The 25,879-nt window shown below is 41.7% G+C and overlaps 1 protein-coding gene across 5 annotated transcripts in view; it reads left to right on the top strand.

Annotated features, from left to right (window-relative positions):
- The first annotated feature begins 8 nt into the window (after positions 1-8).
- Positions 9-25,879, top strand: part of GTF2E1 (general transcription factor IIE subunit 1) — a 54,861-nt gene continuing 28,990 nt past the window's right edge. Inside the window, exons 1-3 of one of the 5 annotated variants that reach the window (XM_030471471.1) lie at positions 17-59; positions 1,289-1,345; positions 9,004-9,481. In XM_030471471.1, the coding sequence (XP_030327331.1) occupies positions 9,034-9,481 (448 nt within the window). In that variant the 5' untranslated portion in view covers positions 17-59; positions 1,289-1,345; positions 9,004-9,033. Of the gene's footprint in view, positions 60-154; positions 174-385; positions 557-1,288; positions 1,346-9,003; positions 9,482-25,879 lie in introns of those variants that run through there. The other 4 variants (XM_030471473.1, XM_030471470.1, XM_030471469.1 and 1 more) reach the window with 4 other exon arrangements.

Below are 25,879 nucleotides of genomic sequence, written 5' to 3'. Positions count from 1 at the left end.
TGCGAGGCCGTGACGCCGGAAGCGCCGCTCCGAGCGGGCAGAGCCGGAGGCGGCCGCAGGTCAGTGCCGGCCCCGCGCGGCGGCCGACGTGACCCTCCTCCCCCTGCGGCCGCACCCGGGCCCCGCGGCGGCCCCTCCGCCGGGCCGCGGCCTCCCGAGCCGCCGTTAACGCGGTCCCGCCGGGGGAAGCAGCCGAGCGCCCTCTGCGCCACCCCCCACCGCCGGGCCCCGCCGCGGTGGGTTGAGGCGGCCCCTCAGGGGCTCCCGGCTCGGCGCTCCGTGCCCCCCGCCTCCCCTTTCCTCAGGTGTTTTGGGTGCCGCTAACGCTCGGCCCGCGGGGGTTCGTGCTCCCCGAGTGTTGTGCGGGTGGGCCGGTGCCCTCGGTGCCACCGTGTGCCCCGCCGCTGGCGTGGTTTGGGGGGGTTCCTTGAGTGTTTGGGGTTTTTTTAGGGAATACTGGCCAAGCCCCTCTCCCTCCGTCTCCTACAGGAGCCTGCACGATTGGGTGTCCAAAGCTCAACATGTAAGAGCGGGTGTGGAATAGGAAGCTGTGCAGGTAGCATAAGGAGTTCTGTGCTTTGCTTGGCTTTAAAGCTTAGTCTGCTACCATAATCTAGGAAGTCTGTGCAGTTATAGTGTAGCCAGCAGGACTAGGGAGTGCTCATCCCCCTGTACTGGGCACTGGTGAGGCTGCACCTCAAATCCTGTGTTCAGTTCTGGGCCCCTCACTACAAGAGATATTGAGGTGCTGGAGCGGGGCCAGAGAAGGGCACCGGAGCTGGTGCAGGGCCTGGAGCACAAGTGTGATGAGGAATGGCTGAGGGACCTGGGGGAGTTTAGTCTGGAGAAGAGAAGGCTCAGGAGGGACTTTATCGCTCTTTACAACTGCCTGAAAGGAGGTTGCAATGAGATGGGGTCGGTCTCTGCTCCCAAGGAACAAGGGATGGGACAAGAGGAAACAGCCTCAAACTCCACCAGGGGAGGTTTAGATGGATATCAGGAACAATTCCTTCCCCAAAGGGTGCTCAGGCATTGGAACAGGCTGCCCAGGGCATTGCTGGAGTCACTGTGCCTGGAAGTGTTCAAAAACCATGTAGATGAGGCCCTCAGTGACATGGGTTAGTGGTGGCCTTGGCAGTGCTTGGGTAATGGTTGGACTTGCTGATCTTAAAGATCTTTTCCAACCCAGCTGATTCTATGATTTGTCATCTCAAGGAAGCTGCAAGATGAGGGGAATCTGGGTTGTAACTGACACTGTAACAAATCTAGCTCATCCCTTTTTTTCCAGGTTTGACCACTGGTTGAGCCCATATGGTGAAAGCATTCAGTTCTCCAGGTCAGCAAGGTATTTTTGTTTTGTGCATTAGCTTTCTTCTGGCTTCACGAGCTTGCTGGTTCCTTGTGAAGCAGATAAGTGTCACATATAATGGCCCTGAGCTGTTAAATGGATCCAGCTGTCAAACTTGTATCCTTACAGGTGGTTCAGAAGGAAGATCAGCATTCTGAAAAGGGTGTTCAGCAGTGCATAGTTAAGGTACATGTTCACATAATACAGGTGGCATATTTTTTCGGTCACAAAAGGTGGAGTTTCTTCTTTCATCTCTTCCCCTGCACTGGCATCCTCTCACATCTCTTGGTTCTCTTGCTTATCACACTTTTCCACTAGCTCATTAAACTGTCAAAAAACCTACTAAAAGGGGTAGTAAAAGAGGTATTTTTATGCCTTTTAGTGATGCACATTGGTGCACAGGCAGGCCTTCTGAGGGCTAGAGCTGGCATGGGAGAGAGCAGAGGCGTGTGCCTGGGAGAGGAGGAAATACCTTTCTGGCAGCAATAAGGGATGATGGGAATTTCGTTCCTACCTTCCACATCTTTTAAGGTACAATTTACAGCTTGTTTTCACATGGGATGCTTTAGGGTGTTCTTCTAAACAGGAAACTACGTGAATGGTATCTTGTTCCTTAGTTATCTGTTATCTTGTTACTTAGTTTTTCTGTTTCTTTATTGCTTAAATCCTTAGTGTATACACTTGTTTGCTACTCCCTGATGCACTAAATCGTGACTACTTAAGCTTGATATTTGTGACAAGTGCTCTTACTTTTTTTTTTCCTTTAAAAAAACCTTACAACCTTACTTTGTGAGGGCCAATGCTGAGATAACAACAGGTATGCTTCCACTGGTATAAATTCAAATTGAAGTGTAAATTGTAAGAGTTTCTGATGTCCGTGGTTAAGATGTTCTGGTGGCTATTCATTACAATTGAGTCACTTTAACATCTTTGCCACCTCATGGAGAAAGCTCGCTCTTCCACGTCCCTATAGACATGCTATAGGGATATATAGGCTCTAGTCTGGTAACGTAAGCGATTCAGTTCTTGAACTTTTCCCCCTTGCTCTCCCTCTAAAATACCCTATTCATTTATTTTTCTTTTTGGCACATTAACTTTTTATCAACTTTTTATCAACTTAATTCGCGTTGCTACGTGAACAGGCAGCTGTCAAAATGAGCACGGCACGGTGGGGGTTGTTGCTGAAGACTGGGAAGGAAAAGAAAGACTTCTTTGTGGGAGGGAGGGTGTAATTTGACTTAAGCTGGAACAGGAGACTGTGCCTTCACTCTTCTAGCCACTGAGTTTGGCCTTCCACAAACAGTGCACTCAAATTTGTTTGGTCTACAACTGTAAATAGTTTGTTAATGCTAATGTGTATTTGAAGGACTTCTGAGTACTACATCTGTTTGTACACATGCACATAGATAGTCCTTTAATTTACTGGTATCTTACTATTGTTTAGGTCAGGTTTAGATTATGAATGTGACTGAGAATTACATCCTGAGCCTGCATTGTTCAGAATGCCTTGCATGGTCAGACTGTGTGGCCTTATATGTGGTTCCATATATTTTTACTTGTGAAATTAGGTGAAAATGTCCTAATTTCAGCCAAGCCTTTCAGCTTTTCTGTGTGCAGCTGCAGTACAACGTTGCATCTTCAGTGAAGAAAATCATATGATACCTCTGGCCTCTTGGTTTCAGTTTATGGAATGCCAACAAGGAGATAATATTTGAGTGAAAGCAGTTTGTTCTTTTCTCCTTTAATACTTCAGAGCAGGTCTTGCAACTAAGATATATGATTTCTCATACAGATGGAAGGCTGAGCAGTAGTGTTCCTAAGTCACCAGGGAGTGGAATTCCATAAGCTTTTGATAAAATACCAGAAGACTCTGGGTTTGCAACTGGTATGGGATAAAAGCAGTTCAGGATAATAGGGACATATTGCACAGATCACCTACTCTCTACTGAGAACGATGAAAAAGAGCAGACTTGAAGATGGAAGATTTTGTGCCATTTTCCAGTTTCTGGGAAGGATGAGAAGTGTCTGAGGTTACATAGTACAGACATTTAAAATCTTGATAGCGTGTTTTCCCACTGTAGTTCTGAAATTTGTGCCTTCCTTTCCTGTAGTTGGGAAGATTCAGAATCACTCCTCAGCATAACCTCATCATGTTTTGGAAGACAATTTCAGGTTTTATTAGACTGAGAGACTACAAAACTAGGATCTGGTGTTTGTAAGTGACTACTGGAGTGGGATATGGTATACACTGGCTCCCAGAAGCCTGTTGTACTTGCCATGTTTACAAATGAGGACTCTTCTTATAACCTGATTTTGATTTTTCCTGAAGAAACTGTGTTAGTGGTGTAAGCAAGTAATTTTTTTTTGCCTTTTAAAGAAATCTTATGGCAGAAACCTGCAGAAACGTTTTCCAAACAAATCACAGAATGGTTTGGGTTGGAAAGGACCTTAAGATCATCCAGTTCCAACCCCCTGCCATGGGCATGGACACCTCACACTAGATCACCAAAATCTGGCCTCAAGATTTAGTGAAAAAGAGCACTAATGATTTAAATTAGATGTGGGGAAAAGTAGGAAGCACCTTTCCAAGAGTTAACAGTGTGTCTGATAGACCTAAGTTCCAAGCCAATACTGCAACTGTCCAGTTTCCCTCCAGAAGAGATCTGGGGTGTTAAAAAGGGTTTGTATACCAAGATGAGTGAAGAGCAGTCTGCTTCCTTTTCCCGGATCCTGCTTTTATAATGTTTACCTTGTCAAATATACGAACAGCAAGACTTCATGAATTTGTTTGAGGTAAAATTACTAGTGGAATTAATATGAACCTCAGAGTTATGTTAAAACAAGGCGATATTCATTTGGAGTATTAGGTAAAAATTCAGGTTAATTCACTGGCTGATTTATATTTTCATAACTTGTAGTTCTAGTTTCATCTACATTGTGGCTTCTAGGTATCAACTTTTTAGGACTTTTTTGTCTTTCGTCTCAGCTTTAGTCAGAAAAAGCAGGAAGCAAAACAGATCCAGTATCCTTAGCACAATCCTGGGTGAGTATGCAAAAGCATTCTTGAAATCTTGGTACACAGAGAAGAAGAGTTGAGTTGCTTTGATGCTGCATCAGGAAAGTCCTGACCAGTGGAGGTGTTTGCTCAGTTGAATTTCTGGCTTATAAGTTGTCTTTGATTTCATCAGACTAAATGGTTTTTTTTAATGGTCGTTTGCTCTCTCACTTTCCTGTCTGGCATCTCAAGTTATGCTCAAGACCTCCAACCAAGTGTGTATTTAGAGTTGCTGTCCTACTGCAATAACACAGACAGATCTATGTTCCCCCTGTACCCATAATATTTAATTGTATTCCCATATTTCTCCAGAACAATTCCCCAAGAGCTGTGTCTCTTAATAAACCCATTCTTAAATATGGAAATCCTCCTTTTGGGTGTCTGAGTCTCATCCTCAGGCCTAGTGTGCTTTATTATTGGTGCTGGAGGTGCTTACTGCATTGTGGTGTATCTTGGCCATTGCTTTTCTTCTTCCTCTCTTTTTTCCTGACAATGTCCCTTGATGTTCATACATTATTAATGTCAGTACAGACATTATTAGGAAACAGATGCAGGTCCATTAAAACCTTGTTAGGAGATGTTATCATATTTCTTTGCACACGTAATTAATTCAGGCTTGACTTACTGCTTTGATAGAAGGTGAAATCACTGCTCAAGGTTGCGATGCTAAAAAGTCCTCTGCTTTTGAATTTTAAACTGATATTCTTGTGGCACTGAATTACAACTTGGGAGCTGCATCACTGTCTGTCTTGCCTGGTAAAAGGTAGTAAGGATTGGCAGCTCATATGCTGTAAGCTGGGATTCTTCGTGGGTCAGAAGTCAGCTTTTTCTAGAGAAACAGTGTTAGTCCCTGGCCTGGAGAGTTCTGGAAGTGGTATGTGCTTGTTTTGTGCCATCATTCTGTATTGTCTAGCTTACATGATTATCAAGAATGATGTTGCAAAACATGTCCTTCATCCAGCCATACAGATCTTGTTCGAACCCTTGCTTTTGATCAGTTTGGCGTTAGGCCTTAATGTAATATGAAAACTGGTGTTTGCTGAACACGTGTCCATGCTCATTTTTAGAGCTAAGTTAGATGTGTTCAGCACTGTTGACTTTCATGCAGCAAAGCTTGACAAGGGTGTTCTTTGGTTTTATTGCTTTATTTCTTCTTCTTTTCTTTCTTAAAGCTGACACTAGTCACTTGGTTGTCTCACCCAGTGGCTGTCTTCTGCAGGATTTAGAATTTAATCTGTGTTACTCCACTTTCTGAAGTGGAAATTAATGGGAAAGAATGGTTTGTGGTGTTTTTAGAATGTTTGGATGTCCATATGTCCATGCCTGGAAGAAAACTAGTATTGCACTCAAGATGCCCACTATTACCTGAGGACATAACTAAAAATCTCTGTTAGAGGAGGGGATATAATTGTGTAAAAACTCCTGGTCTCATTAGGTGAAAAAAAATGCTTTCTAGATATTGACACTAAGAAATATTATTACATCTTTAATTATTGCTGAAAACCAAGGGGAAAACATATACTCTTAGAGGTGGTTTTATTTATTAGTCCATTGTAGGCCTCAGTTTAAGCTGTTTGAGTGCGTTACTTGGGAAATCATACTTTAAACCTGTTCTGAAAGTGCCTGTGGAAATCTGCAGCTGTCTTATCAGTGAGATTCTTGGAGAGAGAACGCTTTCCCTTGGCTCTCGGGTGAGGTGTGCTTATTTAAAACCGCTTTTCTCAGGTTTTTTTGTTGCAGCTGATGATCTGAAGGTCACTGAGCCCACTCGCTGCAAGCTGTGTTCCAAGGTTTTCTGCAAGGGAATTTTAGGGGACAGTGAATCAGTGAGGAGAGAAGGGTGGTTTTTGTTTGGTTTTGAGATCAGCACTTAAAAACCTTTCGACTTTATAAAACCTCTCCTGAGGTGCTAGCTTTTATTTAAAATTGATCTTTACATTAATGTTATAGTGTGCTTAAACTCTGAATAAGATTTAATCAGATTCAAGCTTCTGGCCTGCTTCTGCATTGACATTGTTTGGTACTATCAGTATGTAGCTGACAGATACAGTCAAAAGCAAGATTTATCTTTAAGTGACTGAAAGACTGTAAAGATTCCAATGGAAACTGATTTTCAAGGGCAGCATTCTGTGATGGTGTTCAGATTGGGTCTGATTTAGAGATTCAAAAGTACTGTATGGCGAACTCGTGATGGGGCATCCTTTATTGCTAATGCTTTTACCTTTAATGCAAACCCATCCTTTTCATAAGAGAAATCATTATGTATCTGGCGTGCAAAAGAAAGCTAACCGACTGTAGAAGTACTTGTTTCACAGCTAATTCATTCCATAATAAACATACTTTAATTTCCTTGAAGGGAAGCTGGAGCTGGACATCCAAGGAGTTTTCTGTAAGCTATTCTCAGCCTGCATGCTAGTAGTCAACAAATGTTGTACAGTCCATTTCAGTTTGAGCACCATGAATACCATTTGGCCCTAAGTTAGAGAAAAGGAAAAGCTCAAGCAGGAAAGCATTTTAAAAGCAAAGAATGTGGGTTTTTTTCTTACCCAAAAGGCAGAAAAGAGAGGACAATCCACAATCCGCAGCCTAATTGCTTTGCAGTTGTACTGTACTAACTCTTGAGAGGAACATATCGCCTTAGTTGCAGAAGAAGGTCTGGGGAGAAATAAAGCTTCAGTGGGTAAGGTTGCTTAAAGTTTTTTGAGAGGGCAGTGTTTCTCATAGGAAACCAAAAATATCCAAGCAGGCAACTGTGATAAATGATCACAGATTTTTGAGTAGTCTTAGCTGATGGAAGTGAGTCATCAGCTGCTTGGTTACATGCAGAGCTTGGTAATTTCAGGGGGATGTCTTAGTGCGGGGAGTAGAGAAAAGTTCTGTTTGTCAAAAAGGATATTGCAGGTTTTATGATAGTGATTAAGAAAACAGGATACCCATCCAGATCCTTTCTTCTGCTGTCAGTCTCCTCTTTCCTTTATTTGAGTCCTGAATGCTGGGGAGGTGCATATACAGTGTGTGAAACATCTAATGATAGTGAAACTTGAGATTGGCAGAGTTTTACTATTTATGGTATTGATTCACAGATAAAAATTGCTTGGCAATGATGAACAAACAGAAATTAAGGTGTGGGGGTTTTCTTCAGTTGAAGGAACCTTTTGCTTAAGAAGTGGTTATTCATATCCTAAACTAGCATAGGAGTCTTATTGAAAAAGATTGTTCAAAATTTTATTTGAAGTTAACTGGAACTACAGCCCCCGAAATGGGTATTTCAAAACCACCTATAACACATCATGTTTATCTTGAGCCTTTCATACATGGGAATCCAAGTGCACTATGAGTGGAGGGGAATTTTTTTATTACCTACAGATGTATAGACTCGAAAGAGTGGAGGGGAAATATGCAAAGCCACGCTGGGAAATGACAGTAAGCCTTCGTTCTGTGCCTTATGGCGTTGCTTCCCTTTCTCTCTCCAGTGGACAAAACTGGCTGCTTCAGCAGAGTCACTGCTGTTACTTGCCTACTGGGGTTTGATTTTTGGCTATGTCTGTGGCAGGGGTGACAATATGAGGAATTGAATTCCTTGCATTATATGATCCTATATGTGATCCAATGTATGACCCAGAAGCATATAATTTTCCTGCCTATTTGTGCCATCTGATGTCAAGGTGAATTAAAAATGAACTGAAAATACAGTATTTAGAAATGACTGTCTGGTCGCAGGCAACATGGTAAGCCCTGGTAACTATCTCAAAGGATACTTCATGGAGTATTTGTTTCTTTTTAAGCACATCATCTTTTCGTGTTCACTAAGTCTTCATTTTTACTTCATTTATCATGCTGTATTATTCATGGACTTCTTAAGGCCTAAATGTGAGACACTTCAAAGGAAGGATCAGTCCTCGTAAGGTCCTATTTGCTCATCTAAGATCAAGGCTGAAGCGGTCTGTGATACAGGAGTTGGCAGTGCTAACAATTTTCATGCTACAGATGGTTGCCTAAGGTCCATTTGTAAGAAAGTAGGGAAAAAGTCTGTTTGTTTGCACTGTGCACCTGGGGGCTTTTGTTTGAGTGCATACCAGCCTGGACTAGCAAGCTGTCCTCATGTAATATCTTTGCCTAGTGATGTCTGAGGAGTAGAAGCAGGCAGAGCTACCTACAATGTGATAAAGTAATGTCAACTGGGGCCACAAGACTACTCCATTCTTGGGCTTTCTTAGGACCTCTCTTGCTGTAGCCTTTTTCTGCTTCTCCCAAGCTACAAGTCTCAGCTGATCATGAAGCTGTTTACTGGAGCTCAGCTTCAAGACAGCTTTCTTATTCCAGCTTTCTTGGCTGTAACTGAGTAGAAATGAAATCTGCCGTATGTTATTGTACCAACTTCTTTTGGCTTTCTTTAGGTTTTCAATCATTTTGTTTGAATGAGAGGTACCATTTCCTAGTTCTACTTCTGTAGCATTGTCATTATTAATACCCAAGAAGACAGTACAGGACTTGGGAAAGAGAAGTGGGAAACACCCCATTCTTTTCTTAGCTTTAAGTGAGATAAAACTTCTGAAGTCAGAAGACTAGCTAAGAATCTTTCTGCCTTTTTTCGTTGCAGTATACATGAAGCTCAAGATCTGAACCTGCTATGACTGACCCAGACGTTCTCACTGAGGTCCCAGCAGCTCTCAAACGCCTTGCCAAATATGTGGTGCGTGGCTTTTATGGCATTGAACATGCTTTGGCTCTGGACATTCTCATCAGGAACCCCTGTGTGAAGGAAGAGGACATGTTAGAGCTCCTTAAGTTTGATAGGAAGCAGTTGCGGGCTGTCCTCAACACCCTCAAGGGTGACAAGTTCATCAAATGCAGGATGAGGGTAGAGACGGCTCCGGATGGCAAAACCACCCGTCATAACTACTACTTCATCAACTACCGCCTTCTGGTTAACGTGGTGAAGTACAAGCTGGACCACATGAGGAGGAGGATTGAGACGGATGAAAGAGACTCCACCAATCGTGCCTCTTTTAAATGCCCCATTTGCTTCAGCACCTTCACAGACTTGGAGGCCAACCAGCTGTTTGACCCCAGGACAGGTAAGAGTACAGACAACAGGTAACAGAATGCTCTTGCTGTCTCCTTTGTAGGTGCTGGACTTGAAGGAAACAGTCTTAGGAAAATTCTCTGGAGTTCGTCTGGAGCTAGAGGGCACTCTGTTTCTGCAGGTGGTAAATGTTTCAGCAAACTCCAATAGTAAGGTATACGGACTTATGCAGTCTGTACAGGCAAATAGCAGTGCTGCTAAAATGCTTGAGTGACAAGCAGTAGAGAAATGGAGGTCTTACCACAATAGCCTTGAAAGGTGAATAAAGCAGTTTGTCCTTGTTGGAAGCTGAAGGTTTTTCAGTATAACCTGCTCTTGCTTGTAAACTGTATGACTTACTGGTAGTTTGCAGAGAGGGAGTATGTTTAGTTGACTTTGGTCTGCAAAAAGTTTTAATTTAGAGATAGTCATGCAAGGGATGAGTTGCTACGATTTAATTTTCTTCTGTCCAGCTCATTACACTGCATACCCTTGATTCCCCAGGGTAAGGCAGTCTCATGAAAGTTAAAAGAAATTAATTAGACTTGTCTGTGGTTGAGAGTAAACAAGATTCTTTTTCAAGTCTGTGTGTCAGTCTCAGTGGAGCCGCAGATCTGTCTCATGCATATGAAATAAGAATCTTTTCTGGGTGTTATTGTCTACCGGGGCAGTCCAAATGCTTTGTGCCAAGGAAGAAAAGGAGGAACACCTGCACTTGATGAGATCCTATTTCACTAGTCTAATCTGGGATTATCTGGGGAGGGAAGGCTGGGAGCAGAAATAAGCAAGCTGGTTGGGAAGTCTATCAGAAACATTTGGGTGTGATGCATTGTGTCAGTTATCACAATGAGAAACTGTAAAAATTCACTGTTTAGTGGTATTGAAGCTTTTAATCCACGGTTACTGATGCCTAATCTGCTTTGGAGAAGGGCAGCCCCCCAACAAATGTTCAGACTATCTTTTTCCCTCTTTCCTGCCTGCAAAGATCAAGAGCTGTGAAACTCTTTTTACTTAAACAACCATGAAAATCATATTTAGTACAAGAGAAGCAGAATCCATGAAGTCAAGTAACAGTCATTGCTGTAATCCTGTGCAGCTCTCCAAGTAGAAGTTGCTCCCTCATGGAGCACCAAAACCAGCAGTGCCAGCACAGAATTTTCCATACCACTGGATATGGAAACTGGGTGTGCTAGGTACAGTGATGAACCTGTGGCAGCCACAGTCATGGGCATCAGGCTGAAGAGGAATAGTGCTTTTGCAGTTTGCTTCAGTAAGAAGAGTAGAGAACCTGTGCAGAGAACAAATACAGTGGGGAGTGTGAGATCTGGTCCCAAAGGGACCTGTAACACTTTGCAGGTGAATCCTCCTGCCTCTGTGGGTGGTGATGTCCAAGAGCAAAGAAGTGGCTGTCAAGGAGATGCAAAAGACAATGATGCTGGGATTTGGCTTGGACAGCAAGGCCTGTGTTCCAGGAGCTGATAAGGTCAACCAAGGATTTATCTAAAGCACAGGCACTGGCTGTCTCCACAATGTGAAATCATTCACTGGCACATGGAGTGTTTTGTGGTTTTGCTGATGGCTGGAAAGGTTGAGTTCTGTTTTCCCAGCAATTCCCAGCAGTTTGTTCTGTCAGTATTAATGCAAATAACAAGATAGCCAATTACTTCACTTTCAATAAGAACATACCTGTGTAGAATTTATGTATATTGGTTCTCCTTTTCTAGCACTTAAGTCAATGATAGTTTCATCTAGATAGTGCATGATAATACTGTTGCTTCACAAGAGCTTTTACATGCAATACCAGTTTGGATAGGGCTCTCCAGTTACTGTTTAGGAAGGTCTCATACTGTCTCTAAACCATGAGATAAGTGCTTGTTTTCATTCCAGGTGAATAAGTGGCAAATTTTGTTTGCTTTGGTTTTTTAGTGGGAATGGCTGCTTTATATTGCAGAGGGTTCTGTTGTTTGCATGTTTACTGCTGCTCTGGAATTCTGTATTACAAAAAACTGAGACACCTTTGGGTGTCTCACAGAGGGAGCTAGTGAGGACAAGGCATGTAGAGAAACAAGGTTTATTGGCCAGTGGCTAGCCATCCTTTTCCAAAGATGTCTTTGGAACACTTACCAGTGCTATACAGAAGCGTCTCTCACTCATTGAAACTTAGGGCAGTGCAACTGCTGCAGGGTGCCTAAAAGCCACGTGTGTTTCAGTCACGGTTGACCTGAGCTGCTCCTAGACTGCAGCCATGTTGATCAAATTTTGTCACTTAAAAGGCCTGCAGGGCCAAAGCCTGTTAGCTCTTAGAGCAGGTAGAGCATGGAAGGCATCCTCTGCAGTGGTCTAGACTAAGCTGCACTTAAATTGGTGATCTGTTGTTAAAAGACATCCTATTTCACTGTCTGCTTTTTGTCTTTGTCGCTCAGATGGGGATGCTTTTAGATGTGCTGTGTTTTCTTCTGCTTCGCTTTCCTCTTCCCTAGTTACAATTCAAATGCAAGCTGAGCAATTATTGTAGAAACAAAGGGTGAGAAGTGGAGGTTATTGCTCTTGCCCTTCCTTATTCAATGATGGCAAAGAGGCTTCTAAAATGTCTCCATGGCTGTAGTCATTCAATTGCAATTTGTGAATTAAGAATGCTTGTGAAGAGCCTGTCCGTAAGTCAGATCCTTGGTGCTCTTTCAATTTTACCACAGCATCTGCGTCTGTCTCTCAGCTTTAGCAGAGGTCTGTTTCTTACAGGTTACCAACTGTCAAATGGAGGCTTTTTTAGCTCGCTCCATTTGTGACTAATTTTGAAATAAATGGAGGTGTTTGTTTTTTCATTGACTATTGGTGGTTTCAGAAGGAGAGAAAATAATTGATAGTAAGAAGGGTATGTTTTCAGGGCACAGAGGTATAGATGTACTTTGGTTGCTGTTCATCCAATTAATTTTGAAAGATCTTTTCAAACCGAGTAGCAAGCTTGCCACTAAGGTAATTTTAAATGTAGCTTTTAAATGGTAAAAATATTGCTTTGAGAGTGTGATCTCTCTAAATGTGATTTTTCTCAATCCCTTTTTCTGCCGTTAAACATCTCAACACAAAAGAGCTCCAAAAACTTACTATGCTGTCAAAAGGTTGAACGCGTATTGTCTGGTACTCGTAGGAATCGTGTAATGTTAAAGAAACTGTCAGATGGTGAAAGTCAGGGTGACAGAAAAGCTGGAGTTTTGCTGCTGCTTCATCTCACAAAGGGATCTTTTGAAAAGTGAAAAGGAGCATGTTGTGTTGAAGGAGTTACTTGGTTTTCTGACCAGTGAGTGTCTGTTGGCTCTAAGCGTGGCTTGCCCAGGTCATGAGTTTTAGCCCCATCTATTCTAAATGAAGAGCTCCAGATACCACACTTTCTCCCCAGTGGCAGTTTTACTGTTGCCTCTGAAGAAGCAGCATCAGTAACTTCTGCTTTTAGAGGCAAACAGCTTGGACACAGCCTGCTTTTACTTTGCAAAAGTTTGCTATGGAAACTTGAAGCAAAGCTAAGAAGAACTTTCTGACCTAAGAGGTCACAGATTTGGGGTTTGCCTATTGACCTGGCAATGCCTTTGGCAGGAATTAGTGCAGGCTGGGTTGTTACAGGCTGAGCAGACAGTTCTTACCTGCTTTTGTGTTTTGAGATCTACAGAAAGAAAAACACCAACGCTGTAAGAATGAAAAATGTTGCTTCTGGACTTGTGTTTCAGATGGGATGCTTGAGAAAGAAAAGAGACTGTAGTTTTCCTAGAAGATCCTAATATAAGCATTGGAAATACAGATCACTGCCTTTCACTTCTGCCATCGCCTGCTGTCTGCCTGTGCTCTGTTGTTTCATCACTCTTTGTTCTGCGTACTAGCGCTTGCATGAGCTGCTGTTGTGATGAAGCCTCATGCAGGTGCAAAGCTGCAGCCCTTCTCTTCAATAAGGACTACCTCTTGAGGCAAAGACATACAAGAAAGAGTTTAACTGTGTAGCGCTAAGAAAAGCCAGATCTTATAAAGCACACTGTGAATAACACTGCTGAACTCTGTCTATTCCCAGACCTGGGCTGGCAGGGAACGCTGACATAAGGGACACTTGGTTTTCAAGTGTTTCACGTAGAGATAGGGTGTTCATCAGGCACTTACAGACCTCTGGGCAGAATTTTCTTCTCTGTGCTTTTAAATGTAGAAACTACAGAAATGTAGTTTCTGTAGGCCAGTTCCTGAAATTGCAGAGCAATCTAAATAACTTGATCCCATCTTGTGGATCTGATTCCAAATAAAATAAGCTTGGAGAATTAGAGGCACGCAAGCCTGTTGTGAGAAGTGTGGGGGAAGGACAGGAGGAGCTGCATTGGCTCTCCCAGCAGAGGGAGCTGTCTTTGCTCTGTACCTCTGGGCTTGGCTTGATTAATATATTAAATGTCACAAAACTAGAAATCATGTTCATGGATATGTGTTCTGTAACATGGTTAATTGATTGGCTGGGGAAGGTCTCTCTGATGTATCCTGTTCTTATACACTAATCATATTTGTAAATCTAGTGTAGCGTTGGAGTCGACTGTCAAATTCAAGGTCAATTTGAAAGAAAGTATGTGACTAGAAACTGCAAAAGGGAGAGTGGGGTTGAAGTGAAGGAGTGAGAGTAGTGAGATCATACAGTGCATCACACTGTTATTCGGCCCTGGATTTCCTTAGGTATTCTAAATACCAAACTGTATCGGGATACTCATCAGCAGGTGAAGTTGATATTAGAAAGGAAATATAAGGCTAGATGAAGTAGTTTTTCCTTTGTTCTCTTCTACATTTGCAATATAATTTTTATCCAGTCTTGTGTTTCTATTACTTCTGTTACTGTGAAGAAAATTCATGATCTTAACAGTAAATTGTAATTACAGTTGGTCTCTCTTACATACATCTGTACATTAAGTGTCCTCACCATAACGTTCAGTTAGGTAAGACATGAATAATAGTGGAAAGAAGAGGATGGAAGACAAGTGAGTAATGTGAATCAGGAAGATGATGCTGTTGGGAGGTACTTAATTCTTAAGTTCTTAATTGCAGTTGTAATTACTGGAGTCTTTTGTTGTCACTGGAAATCATAGCAGCTAAATACTTGTCTATGCTTTGCCCTCCCACAGTTTGCTCTTGGTTTGGTGAATGATTTTGGATATAGCTATCTTACTGTTCCTGAAAATGCACTGTAATAGTAACATACTGGATCCCCTTCTTATTCTGTGTGCTGATACTAAATTTAATTTGGGAAGAACAGATTGAAGGTGGCAGTATCAGTTTTGTAGAAGGGAAGATAACACCTTGAGTTTCATTTTAACCCTGCGCGTTTACTGTCAGCCTCTTGCATGTCAGTTGTGTACTTCATAACAGAGTTGCACATAATGTGTTCAGAGGCTGGTTTTCTGTACCTGTCACAGGGCACCTTTTATATCTCATTCAGGCAGGCTGTATGCAGCAGAGCATTTGTGTGGTTTGGGCCCTGTTACTGAGATTAGAAGTTTGACTAGTCTTTGATTGTTGGTTTTTTTTTTGCTTTGGTCTTATGCGTTGACTTCTAGAACTACTGCCTTTTCTTCTGGGTGCTCAGCTTCTTGTTTCATCCCCAGTGAGCTATTCAGAACACATCTGTCTTCTCTTCTTGTTTTGAATTTCCAATTCCGCAGGCAAGTTCTGCACTAGCTTCAAATCTTCCTCATCTGATTCAAATGACTTTTGAGCCTGTCTTATCTATTTTGTTAATTTTTTCTTATGCTTCCCTTCTCCCTGTTTTTTTGCCTTGCCTTTTCTTATGGAGCTCTGGTGTCCATTTCTGGTACATCTCTTTTTGTGTTCTGTCCCTGCCAGCCATTAGAAAAAATAAATCACTTATAGAATCACAGAATGGTTTGGGTTGGAAAAGACCTTAAGATCATCCACTTCCAACCCACTGCCATGGACAGGGACACCTCACACTAGAGCATGTTGTCCAAGACTGTCCAACCTGGCCTTGAACACTGCCAGGGATGGGGCATTTACCACTTCTCTGGGCAACCTGTGCCAGTGCCTCACCACCCTCACAGTAAAGAACTTCTTCCTTATATCTAACCTGAACTTCCCCTGTTTCAGTTTGAACCCATTACTCCTTGTCCTATCACTACAGTCCCTGAAGAAGAGTCCCTCTCCAGCATCCTTGTAGGCTCCCTTCAGATACTGGAAGCTGCTCTGAGGTCTCCACGCAGCTTCTCTTCTCCAGGCTGAACAGCCCCAACTTTCTCAGCCTGTCTCCATATGGGAGGTGCTCCAGCCCCTGATCATCCTCGTGGTCTCCTCTCTCTTAGAGCTGTTTATTCTATATATCTACACTACATAGTCAATCCTATTTGATCTTTATGCTGTTGATTCTTGTCCTTTAGGTTCAGTGATTTTCAGAACAGGCATTCTGGATAGCTTTGTCTACCATGTGCTATATGTGCATGTGCTATATGATATTACTACTACAACAACTACTACAACAATTTGCAGCTTTTTACCAGCTAAAATGAGGACTTTAAAAGGCTTCTTGTAAATTGGCATACCAGAAACTTCCCTTGAATAAGAAAGGATTCAGAGCAGTTCCATTTTGAACAACTTCAAGTTCTGTGAAGATGTGCTTGTTGTTAGCTCTCCAAGTGTATGTAAACCCATCAGTGTGATTTTTTTTCTTTCCTTGACTTTACAGGCACATTTTGTTTGTCTGTGCTGCCACTGAGAGCTTTTTGGCAAACACCAACAGAAGCAAACTGCCCGTGCTCTGCTTAGTTTCTCTGTTTCTATTCAAACTCCTGGCAAAAGCTCTAAGAGTATTCCTGTTGGCTTTACACTGCTTCAGCTTGATAAGGCTTGGAGCCACAGGGAAGGGAAAGCTGAGAAAAAAACAGATCAGAATTAACGCATGCTTCTCTAAAAGTAAGAATACTCTTTGGAAGGACTTAAAAAGGATGTGTAGGTTATGTCTGTGACTTGAACTCATTCCCAGTGGATTGGACACCCTGTCTGAAAGATAACCATTTAGTCTAACCATGGATTTCCCAGCTTGGTGGAGAATTAGGTGAAGGTAGTGTTAGAGCCTGTGCTGTGCAGAACATCAGACCAGAGCATTATAAGCCACTGGAGTAGCTCAGAAAAGCTGTTGCCTATTGTAGAGTGCTGGCTGGTCTCTTCCCTGTATTCCACATTGACCTCTGGCTGGTGTGCTGTGTCTCTTAGATTAAAGAAAAGGATCTGATAAACGCATGCCCAGGCTTACAGTATTGGTACCTGTTTTTTGTCTGCAAAGGACATTTTATTATTAGAAGTGCAAGAATAATTGCCCTTCCAGTAAAGGTTATCACTTCAACTTTTCTCTTGGCTTTGCAAATTGAAATAGATAACAGCAAGAAGATCTCTGTAAAACCTGTGAATATTGCTAAGCCGTTTGCAATGATAAAAGCTGGACTGCAGCATTCCTATCTTTTACTCTAGTAACTTGCTGTTCTTTTGCAACTGCGTCCTTGGAAATACCATCTGCAGTGTGTCATCCTTTTAGGTATGGATATCTGAAGTCAGATCGGGAGCTCATGGAGAATCCTGTTACTTGTGTTGCAGTCTCTCTGCTGTTGGATGCAATTCGAGGGTATAGTATGTTGGCTTAGTTGGTATTTTGGCATAGTCTTCTTGGTTGAAGTTAAAAAAACCAAAAGTTCTTTAATTCCTAATGAGCTTCCTTTGGATATTCCCTCTGTCCACTTGCATCTCTCTCTGGTTGCTGGCTGGCTTAATGTGTCCACAGTGGGACAGGAAGAACAACTCTGTCAGCTCAGAGCTGCTGAGGTTGTGTATATGAACTGAAGCAGAAACAGCTCTTACTGAGAAGAGGAAAGGATTCCTCTCTTTTCTAATTTTATATTGAATACATATTAAATCCCGATTGCTTCTGAGCAATCAATAATTTGCTGTGTCTCATGCAGTCCACTGAAAAGTTTAATTTACCTTTTCAAGAGAAATGTCTTTGCTCAAAAGTTCTGTACAGGATTTTTAATTTAATTGGTCTAAAACTGGTGCACACCGAGCTGAATGAGCCCCTCGGTGTTCCTCTAGGGAATAGAAAGTGGTTCTGAACGTGCTTATTTTTCAATTTTCTTTTTGTCTTTTGAAGACATTAAATGTTAAATTGCTCCCCTTCTCCAGTTGCAAACCCAGGTCAGCAGGAAGGGGAAACTGCAGCATGAAATGTAGATTGATATTGTTGTCAAATGCAGAAGCAAATTTGGTTGATATCTTTTGATTTTCCTGGAGTTTGCTATCTAAACTGTGCCCAAGCAATAAATACATATAGGTAATTCCACATATACATTGCAGGCGGTGTTCAAGTTGCTATTTCACAACTGAGTTACAGCACTACTGTGTCCTTAGAGCACCTTCCATGCCTCATTCTCCATTGATAACCTGCTGTGGTCCCCTGGCAGAGCTTATTAGCTTGTATCCTGTATAGTGCTCTTAGAGTAATGTATTTCAAACTTGCTGACTGGGCCCCTGGACTGTCTTTGCATAGCTGTTCTTGGTCCTTGGCCAGGTAAAACTAGTGTCTTTGTTTTTCAATTTAAGATCAGAGTGATACAGCATGTTGTGTTTTCACCCAACGTGCTATCAGGGTAGAAGTCAGAGGCCCAAGTATGTCCCTCTTGAAGTACATCTTCCAGCACACACTACAGGTCAGGCATGCTACTGGTGCACTGTCAGTGTTGCCTTACAGGTCATGAGATGGCATAGTACTAATATAATTGTGGTGTCAGAAATGGTAAGTTAGGATGAAGTAACAGTGACATATAACTGCTTCATGAGCCTATAAGGAAGTCTTGTAAGACTAATCTTAACAGGGGCTTTACTGTGAAATACTTAACCAGGTAGATTCAGTGAGTTTTGCTTCAACTATTCACAAGTTCTAGAGGATGAAATGGAAAGGCAAGGTATCTGTGGTCATCTTGTATTTCTTCAAGAAGAAGTATTTTACTTAAGGAATTTTTTGTTCCCGATTTTCTGCATGTACCTCTCAGACGCACCACAGATGTGTCCATCTTTCTCCTGCGTGGAGGAACACAGCTGGAATATGTGGCCCATCTGAAGGACCAAAACGTGATCTAAAGCAAGTAGACGTAGAAGTCTTGAAAACATTACTAAGCTGTGCACAAACTCCAGAAGACAAATGAAAGGTGCCCACAGTGGTTTGCTGAAGCCAGTTCCATGGTTAGAGGAGTTCTGACTTCCTTGGTTTGGATGTTTGGAACTTTTATAGTGGTTTTTTTTTTGAGGATGAAATGTAGTCCTCTACAGATAGAAGTAGGAATTGTACCACTGCAAGCTAAGATGTTATACCATACCTTGCAAGGCAAAGTGTTCCAAGTTCAGCTGCTGCTTGTTAAAGGAAGATGCATTCTCAGGTGGGCCCAAGCTTTAGTATGTGTAGTGAAGTAATCTTCTGTTCTGTGATTATTTCCCCACCCGCACACCCCAATGCCTGAATTTGAGAATAACCTGATGAAAAGTGACCGTGGCAGAAGGGTGAAATCTCTTTCTCTGGAGGGATGAGAAAACAAGGAGAGTCTTCCTCTTGCCAGTCTGCTGAAGTGCTGTTAGAGTGGTGGGGGGTGTTGGTTTTGGGGGTGGGATGTGCATTTTTGTTTAGGGATTTTTTTTTTTGGTGGGTTTGGATTGAGTTTTTTGTTTGTTTGGGTTGTTTTGGTTTTTTCTTTGCATTTAGCTTTTCACATGTTAAAGGCATGAATGCATTGTTATGTGTGGAAGAGAAGGTCAAAGTTTATCCCTCCTGCCAGTTAATTCTGTCCTCAAGAGGTGTACACTGAGAGTTTGGATAAATATCCTTTTCTGTTAATCTGTTACATTGTCTGAAAAATTAACAACTTCCCCTCTGGCAACATTCAAGCTGTTCTTTCTGCCATCCTGTCTGTTCAGACTGCTTTCCCAGCTTACCAAGAAATATCAATTGTATGACTGAATGAGAAACATGGGGTTTCTATAGTGAGCTGATCAATTGTGCTGCAGGGGCTGCAACGAGGATGGGTTCTGCTAGCTGGTTTTCACAATAGCTGAGTATTGTGAGGAGCAAGTTGCTTGCAGGAGTATGCCAAGTGAAACTGGAGCAGGTGCCCTAATGGAAATGCTTGAATGCTGGCAGTAATGCCATCCTCCTATATGCCAAACATATACTTTTTGCAGTTGCCATCCTCATGGGCCCTGCCAGTGCACAAAATCTGCTTTCTTTCATTTACAAGAATAAGAACTATTTGTGTCCCTGCCAGAGTCAATCTGGTTCTTAAATGTGATGGATGGGTTTGAGGTTACCAACAGCAATCTTGAATTTAAAGCGATATTGAAGTTCATTTTAATAGAAAGTTGCTGGTTCCTTCTGGCTTCTGTGATGTTTTAGGGCAAGATATTCTGCATTTGCAAAATAGTGGCCAACTGCTGTGAAGTTGTGTGCGTGTCAGTGTTGTAGATACTGTTGACAGGTAATGTCAGTATAGTATATGGAGAAATGTAGGCACAGCATTTGTGAAACTTTGTAGTTCACTTAAATCTCAGGACCAAGTTAAGGAGAGAAGCAAATGTTCTTTGCTTCTGTTAGCCTTCTGTTGAGCTGCAGGAGAGCTTGACCTTCCACTGTGTCCAGAGCTACTGCACAGTTCAAAAAGGTTAGGTGTATGAATTGGAATATTGTCTCAGAAATACTCTTGCTGAACCTGGACACGTGCACCTACAAGGCAGCCAACTCAAGGGATCCATACATTGGTGGTTCTGCTTAAACATGGCCTGATAAAAATGTTCCACAAGCAATATAGTGCTTATTCTGGTTGTTGTTAACCATGTTTTGTGAGGAATGGGGTGCAACTGAGAATGCAGGTAGGTAATACTACAAAATAAAGCCAGAAATAAGGTAAGGTGTGTATTGTTAAACATGTTGCTAGTCAGTTATCAGCTGTGAACATTAAAATTTCTGTCTGAATTTGTTAAAAGCTTTATATTAGAGTCTGTAAGTTCTTACTGATCCTAACCTATCATTGTCAAACAGTGTAAAATTCTGAATCTCTGTCCCTAAAGGGAAAAAAAACCTTCTGAACTCCACTTCCATTAGGCTGGAATTGCTCATAAATATGTATTTTTGACTGTATTTTTCAGTCTTGCTTTCACCATTCTAATGATTCAGTATAGCCCTCATCACTGACTTCAGGAGAATGTTTTGCAGTGTAGAAGATTTTCTGTGGAGAACTTTGTTCTGTTGCACAAAACTTTTCATCTTTCATGTTTGGAAATAATTATCTTTCTCTCTGCATCATCCCCCACAACCGTGGGCTGAAATTGAACCCAAAGAACAAAAATATGCTCAGAGTCTTCGTATTGACACTTCCTTGCTCCCTGGGAGGGTCAGGTTCAGTATCTACTCCTGTCATATATTAGATTATTGGTCTGTGTGCTTCTTTCTCATTCTAATTAAAATGCTATTCCCCTACCTATGCTCTCCAAAAATGGGCAGAGGAAGATTTTTCTGTTAACATGAAATGAAGGATTTGGGCTGATGTTTATTCTGTTGAGGTCTCAGGTAAGAAAAATAGTTAAGATTTGAAGAATAATTCTATCGAGCCATATTGGTGATGCACATAAGAGAATTAAGGATGTTACTGCCAGAGGATCAGGCTTTGGTTTTTTTGCCATCTAGAGGTAACAAGCTTTTTTGCTTGAAAAATGTGAGATTTGGGAAGAGGAAAAAGGAAAATGAAATGGAGAGATATGGGGATTGCAAGTGCAAGACAATATTCTTTATATAATATTATGTTTTCTATATTGTATAATTGTTATTTCATTATTATATAATAATGTATATTCCTTATTCTATAATATATATTATTATATAATGTATATAATATTTATTTATTATTATTAGGGAAGTAAACAGTCCACTGTTCACTGTTCCACCTACCAGTGCTCTTCAGGGAAGGCAACAATAGCAAGAGGCATGAAACCTACTTGGTGAAGATTTGCATTTCAAAAGGATTGGCAAGGCTTTTAATTCCCTCCACCAGGGATGGCCAGGAAAGGCATTTCGTCAGAACACAGCATCCTGTCTTCAATGATTAAAGGAAATCTGGGTGCAGGAAGGAAACAGGCAGCTGCTTTGGCAGAACAGGAGAAAGCTCAATAACGCAAATCCACTCTGATAATGCCAATCTAAAATTGCAGCATGGAAGAATTTTCCCTCTTTGCAGTCAAAAATTTTCTTCCTCCCGGGCTGTTTAATAGTTTTATTCTTCTGCTTGTTCATGGGGACTTAACTGTGGCTAATACAAGTTCTTTGGTTGTGCTTACAGATGGAACTAAGCTGACTGTCTTTTCCTTATTACCTTTGCTATTGGTCTGAAAATGGTAGGATCCAGTTTCCCGAGTCCAGGCTGAGAAAAGGGGTTAAACTACTTCTGAAAACAATTTTACTGACAAATAGATAAATGCATTTAGCAATTTTACTGCATGACTTGAGCATACGAACTCTAACGTTTGTGGTTATGGGAATACTTGAATACTGTAGTTTTAAGTTGGAAAGAGAAGATTAACAACTTCTGAATGTAATTCACTGTAATTGAGAGAAGAGAGACCTGCTTTTTATTTTCCATAATAATTGCACTGAGGTGGTGAAACTGTTTAAAAAGAGATCTGCTTGTTTGCCCTTAAATCTAAGGGCAGGCAGAAAATGCAGATGTGTAGGATCTTGCAGTGAGTGGAGGGCAGGGATATAACTGGACCATAAAAGACAAAGAATTAGGTGATTCATGATGCTTTGCTCAAGCTGACATGGAAAGATGGCAGTGTCAGTGATTCTTCCTGCTCTGTGAACAAGATACCAGGAAGGTGTGATTATTGTTGGGAACAGACCATGTCAATTTTAAAAACAGACGAAACCTCACTTATTTTTCATATGAGAAGTCAGTAACAGTCATAATTAAATCGCCTGATGTGAATGTGTATCTAAAATTACTGATGTAAATCTTACAAATGTCAGAGAAGCTGATGAAGGAAGAGGAAATAACCCCACCGCCTTTATGTGGTGTTGTATCAGCTAAAACTTTGGGCTGGTTCAGTGCTTGTCTTGATCCTTTTAAGGGTTTTAAAGTATTTAACTCAAGAGATCTGTGTGTGCTCTTACTGGTTGAGCTGCTTACTATCATCTAAGTATTTTTATCTGATAGTGAACAATGGGTGTCCAGACTGGAATGTTTATACTGAGGAATGAGTTCCTCAGTCCTGCCTGTAGTCTTTCCTCATGGCCAAGGGTCTTGCCACTGGTAAATGCTGTGGTGTTTCATTTTGGTATTCCTGGAGCTAAAAGTTGATGACTGCTAAGAGCAGTGCCTTGTAAAACAGACATGAACTTGCTGCTTTCAAGCAATGAAGGCTGCTATGCTCCTCAGCAGTTTGATATTCGCTCCCAAAATATAATCCTAATCATCATCTGAATCTGTAGTGTTACATTCAGGAATTTGAGTGTTAAGGGTTTGCCACCTTGTGTGTTGTCAAGACTGCAGTGGTTACAGTCTAATGCAGGGATGAACAGCTTCAGTTGTGGAACCAGAGAAGATGTGGCTAAGCTGATGTGAGCTTGACCCGTGCCTACATCAGCATTAGGGTTCTCCTAAATGTGCTTTGGGTGACTGTCATTTCGACACCACAGCAGAAACTTGCAGGTTGACATACTGGGCATGAGCTGCAGAGATCCCCCTTCTGCCACATACTCAAATGGCTTTATGACTTACTACTTAGGCTCTCCATCCTCAGAATGAGAAATGTATAACACCTTTTCTTCACACTTGCTTGATGTGTCTGGTTAGACCAACAGCTTTAGACGCAGAATCTTTTTACCAATATTTTTTGTATGGCTCAAATTCTGTGTAACTCTGGGCCTCTGTATCCCATGTGAATAGGACTAATGCTTCAATCAATGCTATCAATGAGTAGTCTCTGCTAGTGTTCAGCACTGTCCCAGAACATCATCTTTCTAGTTTATATTAATCTAGAAAACAAAATACACACAAGTGTTCACAAATTTCTGAGGTTTTTCTGCCTTTCTTTTTGTGCAGTTAAAGAAACTAAGTTACCTTTGGCAAAAATGAATCCTTTATACCCTGCTTCTCCCTCTTTAGAGTACAAGTGACACGTTACATCACAAATTCAAGTTCTTCTGTGCACTGCTGCTCTTCCACCTGTGAAGGAAGGAAATAAGAGCTTGCTTCTCTTACCCTCTTTTAATTTGAATTTTCATTTATTAGCTCAGCTATATCAAATCTGGTAAAATACAAGTTAAATCTGTGCACAATGCATTTTTAACAGCAAGATGGCAATTTACCTTGAAGTTGTGCCAATTCCACTTGCTCCGGTAGAAGCATTTGTGGTACCAAGCATGAGTGCGTACTTAAAGAGAGGAAAAGCAAAAGCAAGTAAACAGCACAGCGGGCCTTCTATTTGAAACTCCCTATGAGAGCTGAGAGATTTGCAATTAATGTCCCTATGTTTGTTTATAATCAGTTTGAAAAGGAGCATTAAGACCCTGTAAGCTTCTGAATGCTGAGAGACAGGAAATTGGGTTTGGAAGTCTGCATCTGAGCATTTGTTTATGTATTTGGTTTTTTTCCTCTCAGATCACTGCCTGTATCTGTGAAGGCTATATTAAGTTACTTTCTTTACTGTAACGGCAGTGTTTGCTTACAGGTATACTATACAATTTCTCAGTGTCAAAACATTGATTCCTCCACTTGTGATGACTCTTCATTTAGGAGCTGCTGTCAGTTGTGATGCAAAATCCTTTAATACATTTCGTGATATGCTTTTTATTTTCAGGTTATAGCAGCTAAAGCTTGGATTTGGTATCTTACTCGGAAGTTATCTTGTTTGAGAATATTCCTAGTGGTATAGTCTCAAAGCATAGGTACTCACTTTGATCTTGTCTGTGTAGGTCCTTGTACATGCCCTAATGCTGCAGTGTCGGAACAGTGTTTTCATACTTACCCTGCCAATGCAAAGATGCTTTTATAAGGCTCACAATGGTCTTCTGTAAGCAGTATAGAAAGTAAGGTGCTGATATGGGTGAATAATATTTAAAGTGTGATGCTCTGGACATCATTTTGTTGACTGCTGACAATTTCTCTAGTTTATAAAGACAGTTTTTCATTCCAATCGGGTCTTCTACCAAGGTTTTGCTGCCTTTTCCGATATTGTCTTATTAGTATGTTATATATTCATTTGCAATTCTACAATCGAAGTCCTTAGTAGAAACCATGAAATAGAAGCAAACTAGGGTAGACCCATGAAACACCCTCTAAGTTTGACAGTGAACCATGATTTTTTCTACAAGTGGTGTTCTCCACCACTTATGCAATCATGTTCTGATGAATTTCTGGACTATGTTTCTTTAGTTTGCTGACGAGCATCCAAAACAGTTGAACGTCCTCCCTTTCCCCAATCAAAACAGATTGCTTCCCATGTTTCCATTATCCTATAGCTTCTTCAAAACTTAAGATTGGGCTCACTTTTTTTTTTTCCCTATAATAATTCACATTCCTGCTCAGTTCCCTCCATACAAGTAAATTCACATCTGTGCTTTGGCCTCCACCAACATGCAGTGTTTCTCGAGTGTGTTATGAAATATAATCCCTAACAACATGACCTGTGAGTCTCAGCTCTCCTTCACCCTTCCCCAAATCCTGAATGCCAGTTGCAGGGTTTGCTGCTGTCATAGTTGTTTTTCTCTGCATTAGCTCAAGGTAAATGCTGTTCCCCACTGGGCTGCAAGAGACTATATAATGTCCTTAGGAGCAGGAGGGAGGAGAAAAGGTTGTCTGCAGCAGCCTCCAAAGTGGGGTTGCATGCAAAACAATCTATTGGGGTGGAAGCATGAGCAGCAGGTGGAAGGAGGTGATCCTGCCCCTCTGCTCTTGTGAGACCCCACTTGCAGTGCTGTGTGCAGTTCTGGTGTCCTCAACATAAGAAGGACATGGAGCTGTTGGAGCAAGTCCAGAGGAGGCCACAAGGATGATCAGGGGCTGGAGCACCTCCCGTATGGAGACAGGCTGAGAAAGTTGGGGCTGTTCAGCCTGGAGAAGAGAAGCTGCGTGGAGACCTCAGAGCAGCTTTCCAGCATCTGAAGGGATCTACAACGATGCTGGAGAGGGGCTCTTCATCAAGGACTGGAGCAATAGGACAAGGGGTGATGGGTTCAAACTGAAACAGGGGAGGTTCAGGTTAGATATAAGGAAGAAGTTCTTTACTGTGAGGGTGGTGAGGCACTGGAACAGGTTGCCCAGAGAAGTGGTAAATGCTCCATCTCTGGCAGTGTTCAAGACCAGGT

This window comes from Strigops habroptila, chromosome 2 (assembly GCF_004027225.2).
Source record: "Strigops habroptila isolate Jane chromosome 2, bStrHab1.2.pri, whole genome shotgun sequence".
Lineage (NCBI taxonomy): Eukaryota > Metazoa > Chordata > Aves > Psittaciformes > Psittacidae > Strigops > Strigops habroptila.
This window is presented reverse-complemented; position numbering and strand designations above follow the sequence as displayed.